The sequence below is a fragment of the Pelobates fuscus genome, chromosome 6 (assembly GCF_036172605.1).
Source record: "Pelobates fuscus isolate aPelFus1 chromosome 6, aPelFus1.pri, whole genome shotgun sequence".
NCBI lineage: Eukaryota > Metazoa > Chordata > Amphibia > Anura > Pelobatidae > Pelobates > Pelobates fuscus.
In genome coordinates this window covers 253,480,935-253,498,262 of record NC_086322.1, presented here as the reverse complement: position 1 = coordinate 253,498,262, position 17,328 = coordinate 253,480,935, and the positions used below count along the sequence as shown (strand labels likewise).

Genomic DNA, 17,328 nt, shown 5'->3' with positions numbered 1-17,328 from the left:
ATTCATTCACAGGAACATTGCATTGCACAACACCATATATTGGTTGAACACTGTAATGGAAACACAATCATCCACAGGGACATTGTGTGTCGAAGCACTGTTTATTGGTTAAGTGTTCGTAGTTCCCAATATATTTGCAAACAATGGTAATGCAGACAGAATGTTGTAATTTTTGTGTTCCCCTAGCTTCCCCTTCTTTGCAGAATTATATGTTATTGTGTTATGTGGTTGCATGTATGATTCCCCATATATTTATGTACTATATTGAGTTTGTCACCATAACTCAAATGTCATGTTAATAGGGGCTAGTCCTGGGTGGAAAAAAAGTTGTTGTTTTTTAACTAGGTCCTTCACAGATTCCAGTAGCAGAGCTATAGGGCCAGTTTTGTTGCTGCACTATTCCCTGCTAATTGGGACATGTATTTAAAAAGCTAGCCTGAGAGCCAAAAGTGACTTTGTAAAGAAGGCGGCAAAAGCTGGGCCTGTGAGCTGCAAGTGCCTTTATAAAGGCAGTATTTGGAGGCAGTGCAGGCAGAGTGTTTTATACCTGCCTTAAAAAAGGAGGAGAGGCAGGGGGGATTATACCTCCTCGTAGAATATAGAATAAGGACAAGCTGTGGGGTTGGTACCTGCCTAGAAAGCGGAGGCTGGGCAGAGGGGTCGATACCTGCCTTGAAGGAGGAAGACAGGCAGAGGCCATCTAATGTTTATTTCTTCCCATAGGCACGCGCACAGGGTGTGCCAGGTGTGCCTGGGCACACCCTAATCCCACGGCACGCCTATCTATTGAGACCGGCAGGGGAGATCTCAGGATCTCCCCTGTCGGCTCATGCAGAGCCGGCGCTATCCGAGCGCCGGCTCTGCTCTAAGCCTCCCTCCCCACCAACCCACAGGCAGGGAGGGAGGCAGGAGAGGACCCGGGGAGCTATTGCCAGCAGCTCCGCCGGGTTCCTCTCGCGAGATCTGAACGGACTGGGTAAGGATCCCATGCCGGGACAGGTCTGGATCTCAAAGCGAGATCCATTCAGCCCCAGTTCCTGTTACACGAAGGTTCCAAAATCTCTCTCACCCTTTCCTACCTTCCTTCTCCAATTTGTTATTGTACGTACATTCTATAAATACAACAGAAAAAGGAATACAATTTTCCCAAGTCATAAAGTTAAGATTCACAACTAAATTATTCACCAGCTAGACCAGGTTAAATGCAGCACAGAAATGGTAGACAATAGCAGGGATATTCACTAAAGTGTGGATTTTTGCCTGTTTAATGTCAATTTTAAAAACAGAACTGACTATGTTTTAAATTCATTCTGAATTACTGACTATTCCGACTTTACAGATTAACCCCATATAAGTTTAAACTTTCCCAAATGGAGTTAAATTGTATGGACATGATGTGGTAGTCTGCTATTGGGTCATGCAGATAACCAGAAAATAAAACTAAAGCATTTATTGTCACATGCTATGAATAAGAAAAATAACCATAAACCGAAGGCCAATGTCACAAAACAAAACAAATGTTCATCTGATGGGTCTCATCTTACCAAGAAAGAACCAGGCAATGTTCCCCAGAGAATTAGTGATGTTTCTGGGTCCCTAAGCAGCATGTTCTTAAAGGGAAACTCCAGTGCCAGGGAAACGATCCGTTTTCCTGGCATTGGAGGGTCCCTCTCCCTCCCACCCACCAATCCCCGGTTACTGAAGGGGTGAAAACCCCTTCAGTCACTTACCTGAGGCAGCGGCGATGTCCCTCGCCGCTGTCTCCTCCTCCGCGACGCTCCTCCTGTCCATTGCGTCGGCCGGTGGGCGAGACTGTGCTATGGACCAGGAAGTGACCTCTAGTGGCTGTCTAGTAGACAGCCACTAGAGGTGGAGTTAACCCTGCAAGGTAATTATTGCAGTTTATGAAAAACTGCAATAATTACAGTTGCAGGGTTAAGAGTAGTGGGAGTTGGCACCCAGACCACTCCAATGAGCAGAAGTGGTCTGGGTGCCTGGAGTGTCCCTTTAATAAAGGAGCTTCATAGGAAGGCTTGAAATGCATTGATAAAAAGTCCCTACGAGGTCTGATTAGTAAATTCTAATTTTCACATGGGAATATTTACTGCTGAACTCCTTTTGAAGGGTGAAGATACATAACAAAACACATTTCAAATATATAATGAAGGACTTCTACAGAAACTCAATTTACCATCAGGCTAAATAGCTTTGAGAAGTTCCCAGAAGCGATGGGAATAAATCACAACTACTCAGACAAAGATTGATTTAATGAGCAGGCTATGGCACCTAAGTTAATTAAAAAAAACAACAAACTACACTCAGTTAAAGAAACCTGGTAGTGTTTCCACAAAAGAATAACAAACCTCTACGCAGGAAGATAATGCAGTAAAAATTATTTTTTAAAGAAGATTAAGCCAAGACTGAGCTCCTCTCACCGGCATTACCTACTTCGGTGCAATATTTTGCACGCCTTGGTTATATTGAAATGTTCAAATCCTCCCATCGCCATCTCCTCTGCAGGGGCATCGCCCGATATACTTGATACATCAGTTACCGGACAATGTTATCTCGACTCTGTACTCCGCCCTTCTTTGCCCCCTCTTACCACCCTTTGCAAAATGTTCTGTGGGAACCAATATCTTTTTAACTGAAGCATTGAAAGAAAATGTGTTCTCCCACACCACTGCTTTATCATCTAAAAAATTCCAGAGTCTGCCTTCAAGTGATTCTCACATAGGTAGATGTTACAGGAGACCAGTCATCTTTGCTGACACTGTCCTTAAGTTGATGGCACATTAAAATATGTGGACTCATCATTCTCGCCCTATTTCTAGAAGCATATCTACTAAACCATAACCCATGTCTCCTCTTTGCCTACAAGCCCATGCTCCTAATCAATCTAGTTAATTCAGCATAAACGAGCTTAAAGTCGTGGATTACAGAAAAGAGAGTAAAGTCATGGATTACAGAAAAGCACAAGGTCGCTGAATAAGTCAAAATCATGGAGAACAGGGATCAGAACGAATGGCGAGGAACAGAGCCGAGTCAAAACCAGCTGGACAGTATACTAAATGAATATACATTCTCAGGTATCAAAGAACACCATGGCAGTGTCACGTATTCATCCGCTTATAAAAATTTTGATTAATGGAATTTACTGTTTAGACAGGAAAAGTTGTGCCGAGCAACATTACTGTCCTGACAGGAAAAGTTGTGCCGAGCAGCAATCAATCCACAGGAGGGTTTGTGCTGACCAGTAATCATGCAAATAGGAACCTGGTGTCAAACCTTTGGGGTCAAAGGCCGGTTAAAGCCAATCAGATCCACAGGCGGGGTATTTATGCCCAGTTCTCCTCTTGCTCATTGCCCTGTCGTGGTTTCCCCTGTGGTTGTCCGAGAGCGCGTTATTGATTCTGGTAATTCTGGTTATTTGACTTTGGCATTGTTTTTGACTTCTCTGTTTTCTGGCATCCCTGACCCCTGGATTTGTCCTTATCGTTGTCCGTCTCTTTCTGTGTCCCTTGACCTCGGCTATTCCTGACTATTCTTTGGTACGTTAGTCCGGCCATTCTAAGGTCCGGTATACGTTACCTATCAGTCCTCTGTGTTACCCAATTCTACGTGCTGGATCATACTTTAATCCTGACAGGCACGGTCTTGAATAGTCCAAAAAAATTGCACCACTGGCAAGTGTCAAAAGTGATGTCAAAACTTATGGTGTGAACCGTTATGGCACCAGAAAATTATGTGGTTTCAAGTAAGCATAAGATGTCGAGGAGTAAAGCAGACCATTGCAAAAGTGAAACATAAGTGACGCACAGTATCAATCGATATGCCAAAGCAATCATCGAATGAAGAGGAATTTGTGACACTTTCCAACCCCTCCTTCTTTCATTTGTTGTGCTATTTGGTACAGTATGAATTTTTATATTCACAGAACAATATGGATGATGAGACTGGCTGGGTTTTTCCTAACACTGCCTAACAACTACTCTCTGGACAAATGTCAAAATAGCCTTAGGGCTGTAGACCTTGAGAAACAAACAAACATCTTTATCTATAGTTCTGCCACAACATATATATATGGATATAAGGATTAAATTAACAATAAGTAATTAAATTAAAATGGACTTTCCCACAAGCAAATCCTAGAATCCAAAAATCAGCGAAGGAGCAAAGGAACAATGCAATTGTTTGCACACAAAACAATTCAGAATGTTTGCCAGCCAACAAGAGCCAAAGTCTGAGGTCTCACAGAAAACTCACTTCCATATTAAAATCATTAAATAAGAACAAACTATAAAGGAATAGAACTTTATTAAATATAATGAAATCATGATTTACATATGTAACCTAAAACATGTGATTGCTTTAGTAGTGTGTAACTATATCCTTGATTGTAAAAACAAAGAGAACGTTACCTGCGCTCTGGCCTAAATCCCCATGTGCATTTAAACAAAATGGAGGCTCTTTAGTTTTATTCTAATGGCCATTTGAATATATAAGCTCACCTGCCACGTCAAGGCAAGCCTCAATAGGTGAGTTCCTACACTAGCCATTAGTTATGTTGATATCAGCCAAGAATCTCCAGTAAGACAGGAAGGGGTATTTTATAAACCCTTTAACATTTAACCCTTTATAGGGCTTCTACACATACATAGGTGGCTGGTGAGCTTATTTATTTAAATGGCCATTAGAATAAAACTAAAGAGCCTCCATTTTGTTTAAATGCACATGGGGATTTAGGCCAGAGCGCAGGTAACGTTCTTTGTTTTTACTATGTATTTTAAGCTGTTGGATACTAAGCTACTGCTGCAGTAAGCGCGGTGCTTTATCTTTGTGTTTGTATATGCTTGATTGATATTCAGGTATAAGGAAATATTTTATATATATATACCCACACACACACACTCTCTCATTTGATTTTTGTATAGATTAATACATTTATCAAATATTTGTACAGGTTAGATGGATTATTGATATATACATAATATATACAATAATATATATAACCACCTTGTCTTTGGCTAAATAATATACATAGCCAAAGACAGATACTTAAAGTAATTCTAACTGACACCAGTACAGGTGAATTAAAGGTCAATCAGTTTATTCAACCAGGTATTAGATGATTTAATTAAAGTCTTCATACCTGGGGCAAGAGTGCCATCTACTGCTCACTGTCCCAGGGGCCAAACTATCATTACATATTAAGATACGCCCATAACCAACCAAAATTTCTATTCTAATCTCAGGTACTGTCTATTTACAAACAACGGACAGGAACTGACAAGGGGAAAATAAAGGGTTCCCAATCAATAGGACCAGCAATACCATCAATAGGAGCTTTAAAGACTATTAAAGGTCTGGGTGCCAGGTCCAGCTAGGTTTAACCCTTTTTGCTGTAAACATAGCAGTTTCAGAGAAACTGCTATGTTTACCTATGGGTTAATCCAGCCTCTAGTGGCTGTCTCATTGACAGCTGCTAGAGGCGCTTCCGCGCTTCTCACTGTGATTTTCACAGTGAGAAGACGCTTGCGTCCATAGGAAAGCATTGAGAATGCTTTCCTATGAGACTGGCTGAATGCGCGCGCAGCTCTTGCCGCGCATGCGCATTCAGTCGATGATGGAAAAAGAGGGAGGAGAGTCCCAGCGTCGAGGGATCCCAGCGCTGGAGAAAAGCCCACGGGAGTGGGACCCTGAGGGTGGGGGCACCGTCAGGGCACTATAGTGCCAGGAAAACGAGTATGTTTTCCTGGCACTATAGTGGTCCTTTAAAAATATCATCAAAATAAGATCCTGTAAGAGGCTGACTGAGGGCAATAGACAGTGTTACAGAACAGAACACCCAGAGAGGAGAATCCCAAACTCAGTTAGTTCGCAATAAAATATTGAGAATATATATAAACGTTTTTTCTTTATTTTAAATATAAAATTAATTTGACTATACATATATATATATATATATATATATACAAAGCAAAGTGAAGATAGAAAGCACTCCAAGGACTTCTTTAAAATATAACCTTTATTCGTTCCAAATAAAAACGGTCACAAATAAAAACATGTGTATATATATTGTGAACTAAACATATCCCACTGAGGAGGTATTAATAAAATAGTTTTATATATATATATATATATATATATATATATATATATATATATATATATATATATATATATATATATATATATATATATATGTTCAACATAAAAATACTAAAGCTAGAAGGAACCTTACATTTTATTAGATTATGTCTTAAATCTATTGGGATAAAGAAAGTTATGGCCTACCATTGCATTAAGTTATGTATCAGGTTGCGATAGCAAAATTCTATTGACAGTATGACTTGGCAGGGTTGGTTCATATGCAAACTGATTAATAAACTAACAATTGTTTCCTTAGCTCAAGGGGTGTCTTATTGTTAATTCTGAATGATGGGTTCTGCTGGGAAGCTTGTATCTCTATCTAATCACCCGAGAACTGAGAAGCTTGTAGATGCAAAGAGGTGTAACGTTGGTCTTTAGTATTATCGGGTAAATGAATTGACTTGATGATTTGAAACAATATAAGGTGTAGTAAATTGATTAGAATTGTGTTTTTGGTGCTGTGGGTGTTTTAGTGTGTATTATTAAACGTATAAATATTTTATGCAAAGTCTCTTTTTTTTTTTTGCCATCTTCTGTTCATAAGTGTTTACATCACCGCTTAAAACAAAGAACACCAAGGTCCCTGAAGGCTGTATGTGTGTGAATATCACCAGGTATAATTACATCTGTATTCCATACATATAAAACCTTAGATTACCCAACACCTTTTATCCTCAAAAGGTCTCTACTCAATAATGACATGATAATAATTGCTTAACTATGTTATCCTCTGCTTACATGTCTAAACACAGTCACCTTATTTGTTCTACGCTGTGTTGTGGATGTTTGATAAAATCTTTAATATCTTTGTTTGATAAAATTATTTATACTAAGAAAAAACAAAAAAACAAAAACAAACAATCTTTAGTTCCAACGCACGGTCAACAATGCACATTGTTTTCATTTAACAATTTCAGATTCTTTAAATCAGAAGAGGTTAAAGCTGACCTTTAACCCCTTAAGGACACATGACATGTGTGACATGTCATGATTCCCTTTTATTCCAGAAGTTTGGTCCTTAAGGGGTTAATATTGCTATACATGTTCTTGTTCATCCCTTTTCTATTATTTTCTTTTTCATTACTAGCCCGTTTTAAGATAAAAGAGTTTTTGCACACTTTAAAAGTATGTTTAATTTATGGTGCTACTATCTTTTGTACTTTCAGGATAAGTTGTTTTTTTATGATCCTCTTCTTGCCGTACTAGTTAGTCATCGATTTTGACCATCAATACTTTTTGATATCTATCTTCCCAGGTAATTTTTGCAGAGAATGTGATCTCATTTTCTTTTGTTATATGACCCTGATATAAAATGGATAGAAAATACATTTTGATGATAACACTAACCTCACAGTTAAAACCGTAATCTAATGGAGAAGTACTGAAAATAAAATACATTCTTTAAGGTACCCAGGGCCAGAAGAGGCTAAGGGGGACATCCTGAGGGCTTAAAGAGCTCCGTCGGCTGGAAACCAAAAGAACTCTTTAGTCAAAGGTCCACTTTAAGTACCATAGAATACCCACTAATTATTCTGATTTCAAATGGACATTAGTCAGAACCTCATACATCAGAAGGAGGTGTGGTATTTTGCAAAATAACTCACAACATGTGACACAACAGGATTTATGGAATTAAGTTAACACAGTGGGACATTCGAAATGTAGTTTTAATTTTTACATTTTCGTGAGAGAAAGTGCTCCACGCCTCACAAAACAGGTAGGGAGTATTATTGCTACTGCAAGTGACCAAACCCATTCACATGAACCTTTTTTGCTATTCAAAAGACCTTTAATGACTCAAGAACATCCATATTTTGAAGTAAACTAGTTATCTGACTTCGTGAATAAAAGTCCTATTGGGCAGAGTATATAGCATTAGCCATTGGGGAGATTTATCATAGTGTTTTTTTCTAAAAAGTGGTCTAAAGTACTTTAAAAGTTAAAAATATATACATAAAGTAAAAATATATACATAATATTAAGTACATATATTTTGCAGTACAGTGATAGGCTCTTATGTGCACCTTTTTAATGAAGCTAATTCTAGTCGGATTTTAGTCAACCGAATTTTGACCAAATTCCGTCAACATTCTTAATATTGAATGTTCTGTTACTTTCCAGCATTGTGTTGAGTATTTTAAGTGTTTGGTCCTGCTGTTTTCTTATTTTATTTCATTTAGCTATTTGCTTTAGTGTCTGACCCCCAACCATCAATCATCTCGTATTTTTTTGCTACACGGAGAGAATACGGAATCACAAAACAAACAAATTCGGCCATTCTCTGTGTTGGTCTTTCATATGTCGATGTGGTGCTTCAGATTTAAGATCCGCAGATCAACCAAAATTTGGGATTTACATTTTTTTTAAAAATGTTTCTGCATGTATTGAGCATTGAAACTACACTGTGGTAACGCCAAATGAATGAATTTTATATATATATATATATATATATATATATATATATATATATATATACACACATTATATATTATGAATATAATCTCACAAAGTGATCATTTGCTATTGAGCCAACATTTTCTACAACCATCTTCACTTGCACTTCCAGAATATTAATATATCTGCTATCACTTTCATTCTAACGGACTCAGTGAAGGCATATAGGGTTATTCACTTAAAGGAACTCTGTAGGCACTGTAACTGCTCTATCTAAGTGGCTATAATGTCAGCAGTCCTCTGGCGCAGTGCTTCCATTCGGAGTTAAAGGACCACTATAGGTACCCAGACCACTTCAGCTTAATGAAGTGGTCTGGGTGCCTGGTCCAGCTAGGGTTAACCCTTTTTTATATAAACATAGCAGTTTCAGAGAAACTGCTATGTTTATATTAGGGTTAAGCCAGCCTCTAGTGGCTGTCTCATTGACAGCCGCTAGAGGGCTTGCGTGCTTCTCACTGTGAAAATCACAGTGAGAAGACACAAGCATCCATGGAAAGCATTGTAAATGCTTTCCTATGAGACCGGCTGAATGCGCGCGCGGCTCCTGCCACGCATGCGCATTCAGCCGAGGAGGTGGAGAGGAGGAGGAGAGCAGGAGGAGAGCTCCCCGACCGGCGCTGGAAAAAGAGGTAAGTTTAACCCCTTCCACTCCATCCAGCCTGGCGGGAGGGGGACCCTGAGGGTGGGGGCACCCTCAGGGCACTATAGTGCCAGGAAAACGAGTATGGTCCTTTAAGCCATTTGCATGGAGTGAAGCAGGGAAGACCATAGAGACTAACTATAGTCTTTCAAACACGGTCTGACCAAAAGTGCATGTATATGGCTAAAGAATCCTGTCATATACCAAAGGTAGGGTAGGGGTTTTCTTATTTCTTTTACATATATTTATATAAACTTGATGAAAGGATTTTTATATTATAAAATAGCTTTGAAGTGACAGTTGTCCTTTAAGGTCAAAGTAACTGGAAACATTTTGTAAGTCCGCTATGCTTTCAGTGTGGCTACTCAAGCATTAATTTCGACATGGACTTTGATGTCTCACTTTGGTAAATAATCCTGATAGTGTGGTCTGCAAGTACAAGTAATTCAGAGTTTTTAAATCAACTGCTGTCTTCGAATTGGCTTATTATCTCAAAACCAAATTCCAAAGGCTTCACAGAGTAGTGCAAATAGGAAGAGGTTTTATTCAGGATCAGTAGAACAAAATGATACACAACGTTTTGGCATCAAGGCTTAATCATGAGCAAAACTCCTTCCTATTTGCACTACTGTGTGAAGCCTTTGGAATTAGATCTAATACTACCAAGGGACTGGTGCTCAAGGCAGGGTAACAGCCTATTATCTCGCTAGACTGAGCTCCCATGGGTTATTTTATTTTTTATTTGCAATTCTAGTTACTCAGTTAAACATACTAAAAACAAAAACTAAAAAAAAAACGCACAAAAAACAAAGAAATAAAACTTTTAAATAACAGATACAAATGCATGGTACATACCATATTCCTGAAATGAGCACTCAGCGTTCCAGTGGCCTGGTGATACTCCATTACACAGCAATTGTTTAGGATCTCACCACTGCTTTCACTGTAAGACAAAGAAATCCTTACATGCAAAGCAAATTTGAAGTTTTGTTTTTCAAAATTAGGCATCTCGAACTTTGCCCTCCCCAGAATGTTGTGGAATTACAACTCTCATGATTCTCTGGCTATCTATTGCATTCAAAGAATTCTGGAAATTGTAGGTCAACAACTTCTGGGAAGGAGAGCAGAGTTTGAGATTAAATGATAGTTGATGTCAATGCATTTTGTTTATGGCTGTTAACACAGACAAAACAGGTATTGTGGAAGGAGCTGCTCAGAGATTTACTCTTTACGCTTTTATATGTTTTGGTTTTTAATAAAATAAAATTCTTGAAAACTTTCTTTATTTAATAAATAAAAAGGGCCATAGCATGGCCCATCATTCTGATAACTTGCGGAGAATATTCATAACCAGCGACCTTAGCCATCGATGAAGTTCTAGAGCGGAAACAGCCGATTAGCATGATGATATTTCAACTAAAATGAGATTCCTCATTGGTCAATCCATGTCAAGTGATCCAACATAGGTTGATTAACCATTTTTATTTGTTGTGCACCATGACACAAAGAGAGCCTCCGTGGTTAAACCAAGTAAAATAAAAATAGAAAAACTAGGTTTTGCAATACCATTACATAGAGGTAATCACTCAAATTTTTTTTAGGAAAATTAGAAATTGTCTAGCAGCCAACTTTACAATTATTGGAACATCTCAGATGAACTGAGCCCAATAAAGACAGTACAGATTTAACGTCCATACATGAATACAACCATAACTTTAAAATAAGGACACATTCTGAATGAAAGACATCTAACCATATTTTGAGAAATACATTTTGTTAAAAAACAAACACACAGAATTTGCTACTCACCACAAAAAAAATAGAACACACAGAATTTGTTACTCAACATAATTTTCCTTTTCTGTAGGATTAGCAGCAGTACACAACAGCAGGGATTTTTCTGACTTTAGCACAGAATAGGCGGATTTTACCCTAAAACAAATTCTTATTTTTGTTTGTAATGCCCTCAAACTCATCCCCATTATGACAAAGAAGGAATCCCTCTAGGAACCCCATAATAACAAGACTCTTACAAACATATTTAATCTAAAGGGAAACCTTTACTGCCACTAATCTTATGGGAAAGGTAATTTATGATGAGTAACAAATTCTGTTTTTCCATACAGATAGTGGCAGTACACAAGAGCAGAGATTTTACAAACTATACTGAAGGATGAGTATCTTGACGATTGCTTGAAGCACCTTTCACCGGTACGAAGCGTCGTCCAAGGAAAGTAAGTCGAATTTATAAAATTTAGTAAAAGTATGTATTGAACAGCTTAAGTTGCTACTTTGCAAATTTGTTTGGCTGAAGCTGCAACTTACAATGCCCGAGATGTTGAAATTGCTTTTGGCTTGAATGAAGGAACTACTTAATCCATAAGAAATACTAAATATGCTAAAAGGCTAGATGAACTGCAGGCTTTGGGAGCGCTTTCACCAGACGCTACAGAGATCAAAAACAGAAAAACTGTCTTGAATGAAAGCAGTTGAACTGAACAAGAATGCAAAGGTTCAAACATCCTATAAAGGTATCAGAGCGTAAACCTGATAGGACTAGATTCAAATCCCAAGGAGGAATAATATTCCTTAAAAGGAACTTGGAACAAGTTTTACTATAGCCCGATCCACCAAAGGATTGGGTTCTAGTAAAACTCGTTCAAAATTTCATTCGTGATATATATAGAAAGGGTTATGGCCTGAAGAATGCTAGCGCTCTTCTAAGGGTTTCATAAAACACTAACCTACAGTCAGGCTTTCTAAAAAATGATTCATAAAACACTAATGCGTTTCACCTACAGTAAGGCTTTCTCAAGCCTTTTGAGAAAGCCTTACTGTAGGTGAAACGCATTAGTGTTTTATGAATCTTTTTATGTTACACTTGGTTTTACTATTTGTCTCCAAATAAAGTCAGTTATTTTGTGTTGGAGCTTCCTAACCTATCATTGAAGATCTTAACTAGAGGACTCACAAAAGCGACATCTATGGTGGAGATTATACCACCTATGCCTATTGGGATTGAGCAATACCAATATTCGCTCTCTGTTTGTGAGTATAACTCTTTATCTGATTTGATCCTTTTAAAAATATACAGAGAGCTCTATATTCTGTTTTTATTCCCCCTCCTGTATACTGAGGCCATTTGACTGCTGAACTGCATAATTGTATTCCTAATGCTGTAGTGTCCCTTGTAATAAGATCTTCAACCCCGTTTGTCATAAGAATTAATAAAATAAATGATTTGCTTACCTTTTTCTGCATTGTCATCGAGTAGCCATGGCTTACTCCATCATGGCACAATCCAATTCTCCTCATAGAGGAGTATTGGGTAACTAAGGCACATGCACATTTTGCAGTCTGTAAATTCAAACTTCCCCATAGGAAAGCCTTTAGATGCTTTCCTATGGGCTTTCAAGTGCGACGGAATCACCTAGATTTAATCCTGCAATGTTACAAAAAAAATGATATATTTTACATTGCACGGTTAAATAGACAGGGCCACTGCACCAAGACTACTTCATTGAAATAAAGTGGTATGGGTAATTATAGTGTCCCTTTAAGAGGTCCGTGGCTGATTGCATAGTTTCCTGAATGTTTTTCTTTCTACAAATGTGTTCATATTTTTTAAGTCTAGAATAGGACTGAAAGAACCATCTGTTTTTTTTTTTTTTAACCAGTAAGGATCTGGAATAAGAGCCTTGAAATTCTTCTTGTCCTGGTAGTCGATAGATAACCTCGTTCTTATGTAGTTGCCTAGATTTATGTACAAAGGGAACCATAAGGAGGAGGATGGAATAATTCTATTTAGTATCCTGTTCTAATGAAATTGAAGACCTATTGTTCCTGTGTTTTTTGATTACCATGGGTGATAAAAAAAAAACAAAATTTCAACAGATCCTGCAAATGAAAATCTAACTTTAGAAGAGGACACATATTTGTCAGTCTTCTTTCTACTGGTGCGGTGGCAGAATTTTTTTAAATTTGTTATATATGGACAATTTCTTCTAATCCATTGCTCTCTCCTCAAATCTTTTTACTCCTCTAAAGTTAGAGTTTAATTTGCAATAGAGATCTCCTTGCAGGACCTGTTGACATTTTTTTTCAATTCTATTCTCTCTACTGGGGTAAGGCTTTCTTCCCCTCTGCCAAAGATTTTAAGAACTCATCAAGGAAAAAAAACCTAGATTTACCTTGTTCAAAGGGTAAATTGGAGAGGGATAACTTAGAAAGGGCATCTGCAGACCAGTATCTTAGACACACAGCTCTTCTACCTACATGTGATAAAACCCATGACCCTTGCTGCTAGACAAAGATTTTCTGAAGAAGCATCACAGTGAAATTTGGAAGCCATCTTAATATTTGTTCAATAATTTTACAGGATTTTCCTTGGCCAAAGCTTTTTCTAACTTGTTAAGCCATATTCTCTGGGCCTTTAAGACAGATGAACCTGTAATGAGAGCTTTACTCTGCGTGGCTGCTGTCTGAAATATACTCCGCAAGGAAGTTTCATATTCTTTATCCAGGGGATCTTTGAAACTCTCTATCATTGATATAGTAGCACATTTTCCCCAGTTGTGCTATAGGCACATCTATTGTAGACATAGAGTCAAGAGGTTTGTCTTTTAGTGCAAAACCATTTTTAAAACGCGTTGTCATTTAAGCTCTCTTTTCATGGTTTTGTCAGTCTCTAGTCAAGATGTAAATGAAAAACTTGAGCATATTTTTAAGTCCTGTGAACAGTGCCATCCTCCATCTCCATAACACAAGAATTGTCCTCAATAAGTTTCACTAAGAGATCCTCTGCATAAACTGACAAATCCTTTGAAAATACAGAGGAGTAAGAATTATAGCTTAACCTTGAATCGCCAGAACTAGACAGTGAAGGAGATCTGGCTGATACAACTGATAAATTAGCAGAGTCAGAAGTGCTAGGACAATTCAAAGCAGTCGACCTAATATCCAGAAAGGTCTTCTGCAAATCTTCTTGAAACCAATTCATAAATGATGAAAATTCAGCTTTTTTAGCTGTAAAATATTGAATATTGAAAGTGGAACAGCATAAATGTTTTTGGCTTTGTCTTGAACTTTTTCAGGTGACAAACTTGAACAAAAATATGCAAAGAATACTGCAGGGAAAGCAGGGAAAGCCTCTGAGGCATCTCTTTGCTGGTGCTTCAAACTTAAACCTTGCTTTCGTTCCAGGAAAGATATTAAGACCCTTAATTCATAAAGGTTCTAGCATCTGGTAGCTTCACCCTAAACTCTATAAGAGGAATTTTTTCATTGCCCATAGTTCATGTCTCATTAGAGACGTTTAACTTTGTCTGATACCAGCAAAGTTTATTGTATGTCTAGAATCCCCATAAAGGGTTAACATGTGAAAGGTTTTTATAAAATACCCTTTCCTGTATTATTGGAGATTCTTGGCTGATATCAGCAGATCTAATGGATAGTGTAGGACTCACCTTTTGAGGCTTGCCTTGACGTGGCAGGTGATCTTATATTCAAATGGCCATTGGAATAAATCTAAAGAGCCTCCATTTTGTTAAAATGTACACAAGGATTTGGGCTAAAGCGCAGGTAACTTTCTCTTTGTGTTTACTATGTATTTTAAACTGTTAGATACTAAGCCACTGTTGCTGTAAGCGGGGTGCTTTATTTTGTGTATGAATAAAACAAAAATGGCACTGTTTCCTGTGGGAATATTCGGAAAACTGGGGTTCCTGGGAGAATTCCTTCTATTATATCTTAATGGTGAAAGTTTTGAGGGTATTACTAAAAGAATGAAGATTTTGTTTTTGTGGTAGGTGGGGGTATAAAATCTGCCTATCCTTTGGTAAAGTAAGGAAGAAAATCCCTGCTGCTGTGTACTGCGACTTTCTGTAAAGAAAATACATGATTCATTTTGATGTACATGCTGTAATTTGGTTATAAATATGGTCTGCATGGAGACATTAATCTTTTATCACAGAGATGCATTGATTCAATTCAATAAGTCTCTAAGAAGTGATGCTGATTGGCCAGGGTTGCATTTGGGTCTGCCCCCAGGCTCACTTCCTTGGCTGAGATAATCAGAAGTGATGATCTCAGGGGGCGTGGCTTCGACACCGACTAAGATGGCTGCTTAGAGTCTGAGCTCCGCTACACCTCACCCCTATGAAGCGATCTCCCATACGCAATAGAACACAAATGGGCCGTAGCCGCCGCACAGATAACCCACAGACCCCTAAGAACCCACACTCAAACCCACAGCAGGGGCCGATGGATGGTTTTCTGCAGCCGCCTCGTGAAACACCCGGCGAGACTGAGAACCCGGGCCCAAGCCCGACCACGCGGTTACCTACCTCGATGGCAAGTGGCGACTCCCCAGCCTTGGACCGGATCAGCTCCGAACTGAGGACCATGGCAGCTGCCATGGCTGCCATGGCTACTAAGGCTGATCTCCTCACCCTCACCACCACGATCCAAGACGCCATGAGAGCTGAGATGGCTGGGCTGCGGTCGGAAGTGGGAGAGCAGGCAGGCCGTATACAGGCCTTGGAACACTCTACTGCCTCACAGGCTGCACAGCACGCGGCTACCGACCTTGCTGTCTCCAGACAGGGAGACTTAATCCTCCACATGCGACGGCACTTGGAGGATCTGGATAATAGGGGCCGGAGGCACAATGTCAGGATCCGGGGGATCCCGGAGACTGAAGGGAGGGAGAATCCCCAAGACCTACTCACGGAGCTCTTCACGAGCATACTGGGCGCCGAAGCTCCTCAAACATTTGCTTTTGAACGTGCACATAGAGCATTACGACCACGGGCGGCGGATGATGGCCCAAGAGATATGATCTGTTGCCTCCAATCCTTCCCTGTTAAGGACATGATCATGAAAAAGGCCAGGACACAGCCCACATGGCTCTTCCACGGTACTCCCATATCCCTATATAATGATCTTTCTCCACTCACTCTGGAAGCAAGGAGGGCGCTCCGGCCGGTGACAACAATGCTCCGTGAAAACAACATCACCTACAAGTGGGGATTTCCTTTTGCACTGATGGCACGCCACCACAATACCTGGATATCGGCTAGATGGCCTGAAGACGTTCCACGGTTCCTACAAGAGCTTAATCTACCACCTACTCCGGTCATGAATTGGATCCTAGGCCCTCAAGGGCAGGAACCTAGGCAGAGGGGTGCTCCCCGCAGACGCGGATCTCCAATGGGTCGACCATACCAGCGTCGTCGACAGGGTTCCGGGGACCAAGCTGAGTAAGTACTGTCCTCCCCTACCTGGGTCACCCCTTGCGCCCACCGAGCTGGGTCCGCATCCCCCCCCCGTGTGACATTGGAGCCTCCTGGGCCAAAGGTATCATCACAGGGCTGATGTGGTTACACTCTATTTGTTTGGGGGGGTGTGGGTACTGGGGGTTCCGGGGCACCGTCCCTATGCAGTAATCTTTATGCCTGTATTGTACCCCTTGCCCCTTGCCAGGACAGTGTCAACGTGGGGGCAATTGGATCCTGTAATCGCAGGACTGCACTTCTGGACGCTGGGGGTTTTGGGAGGGGGTCTTGGGGTGGCATGCATTGGACTATAATTGCAGGCATGGATGGTGTGGGGACTTATGCCTACGATGTGTTTTACTCTGTGATTGGGTCTCACCACTCCCCATATGCTCTTGATTGCCCCGTCCCCCCCCCCCCCCCTCTTTTTCCTTTCCCCCGACTAGACAAAAGGTATCAAAAGTCAGGAATAAAAAATACAAGCCACATACAATATGTATAAAAATAAATAAATAAAAAGAGGAATAAAGAGAAAAGAAAGAGAAAGGGAAGAAACATAATAATAAATAAACGACTCCTCTATAAAAATTCACACTGTAAGCAAGACTTAGGATATATTAGTCAGAGCAATAAAGGATACGCCAGAATATGCATGTCTCCCCCCCCCCCCCCTATAAATAAATAAAGCAAACAAAAAACAAAAACAAAAACAAAAAAACAAAAAAACAAAAAAAATAAAATAAAATAATATGCAAAAAAAAAAAAAAGTATATTCCCTGTATATTCCCCCCCCCCCCAGCTACCGCA

The 17,328-nt window shown here is 39.6% G+C and overlaps 1 protein-coding gene across 2 annotated transcripts in view; it reads right to left on the bottom strand.

Moving 5' to 3' along the window:
* LOC134614799 (signal transducer and activator of transcription 5B) overlaps positions 1-17,328 on the bottom strand; it is a 173,377-nt gene that overhangs the window by 16,918 nt on the left and 139,131 nt on the right. For both annotated transcript variants that reach the window (XM_063458962.1, XM_063458963.1), the window contains one exon: positions 10,103-10,190. In XM_063458962.1, coding sequence (XP_063315032.1) covers positions 10,103-10,190 — 88 coding nt within the window. The remainder of the gene's footprint in view (positions 1-10,102; positions 10,191-17,328) is intronic.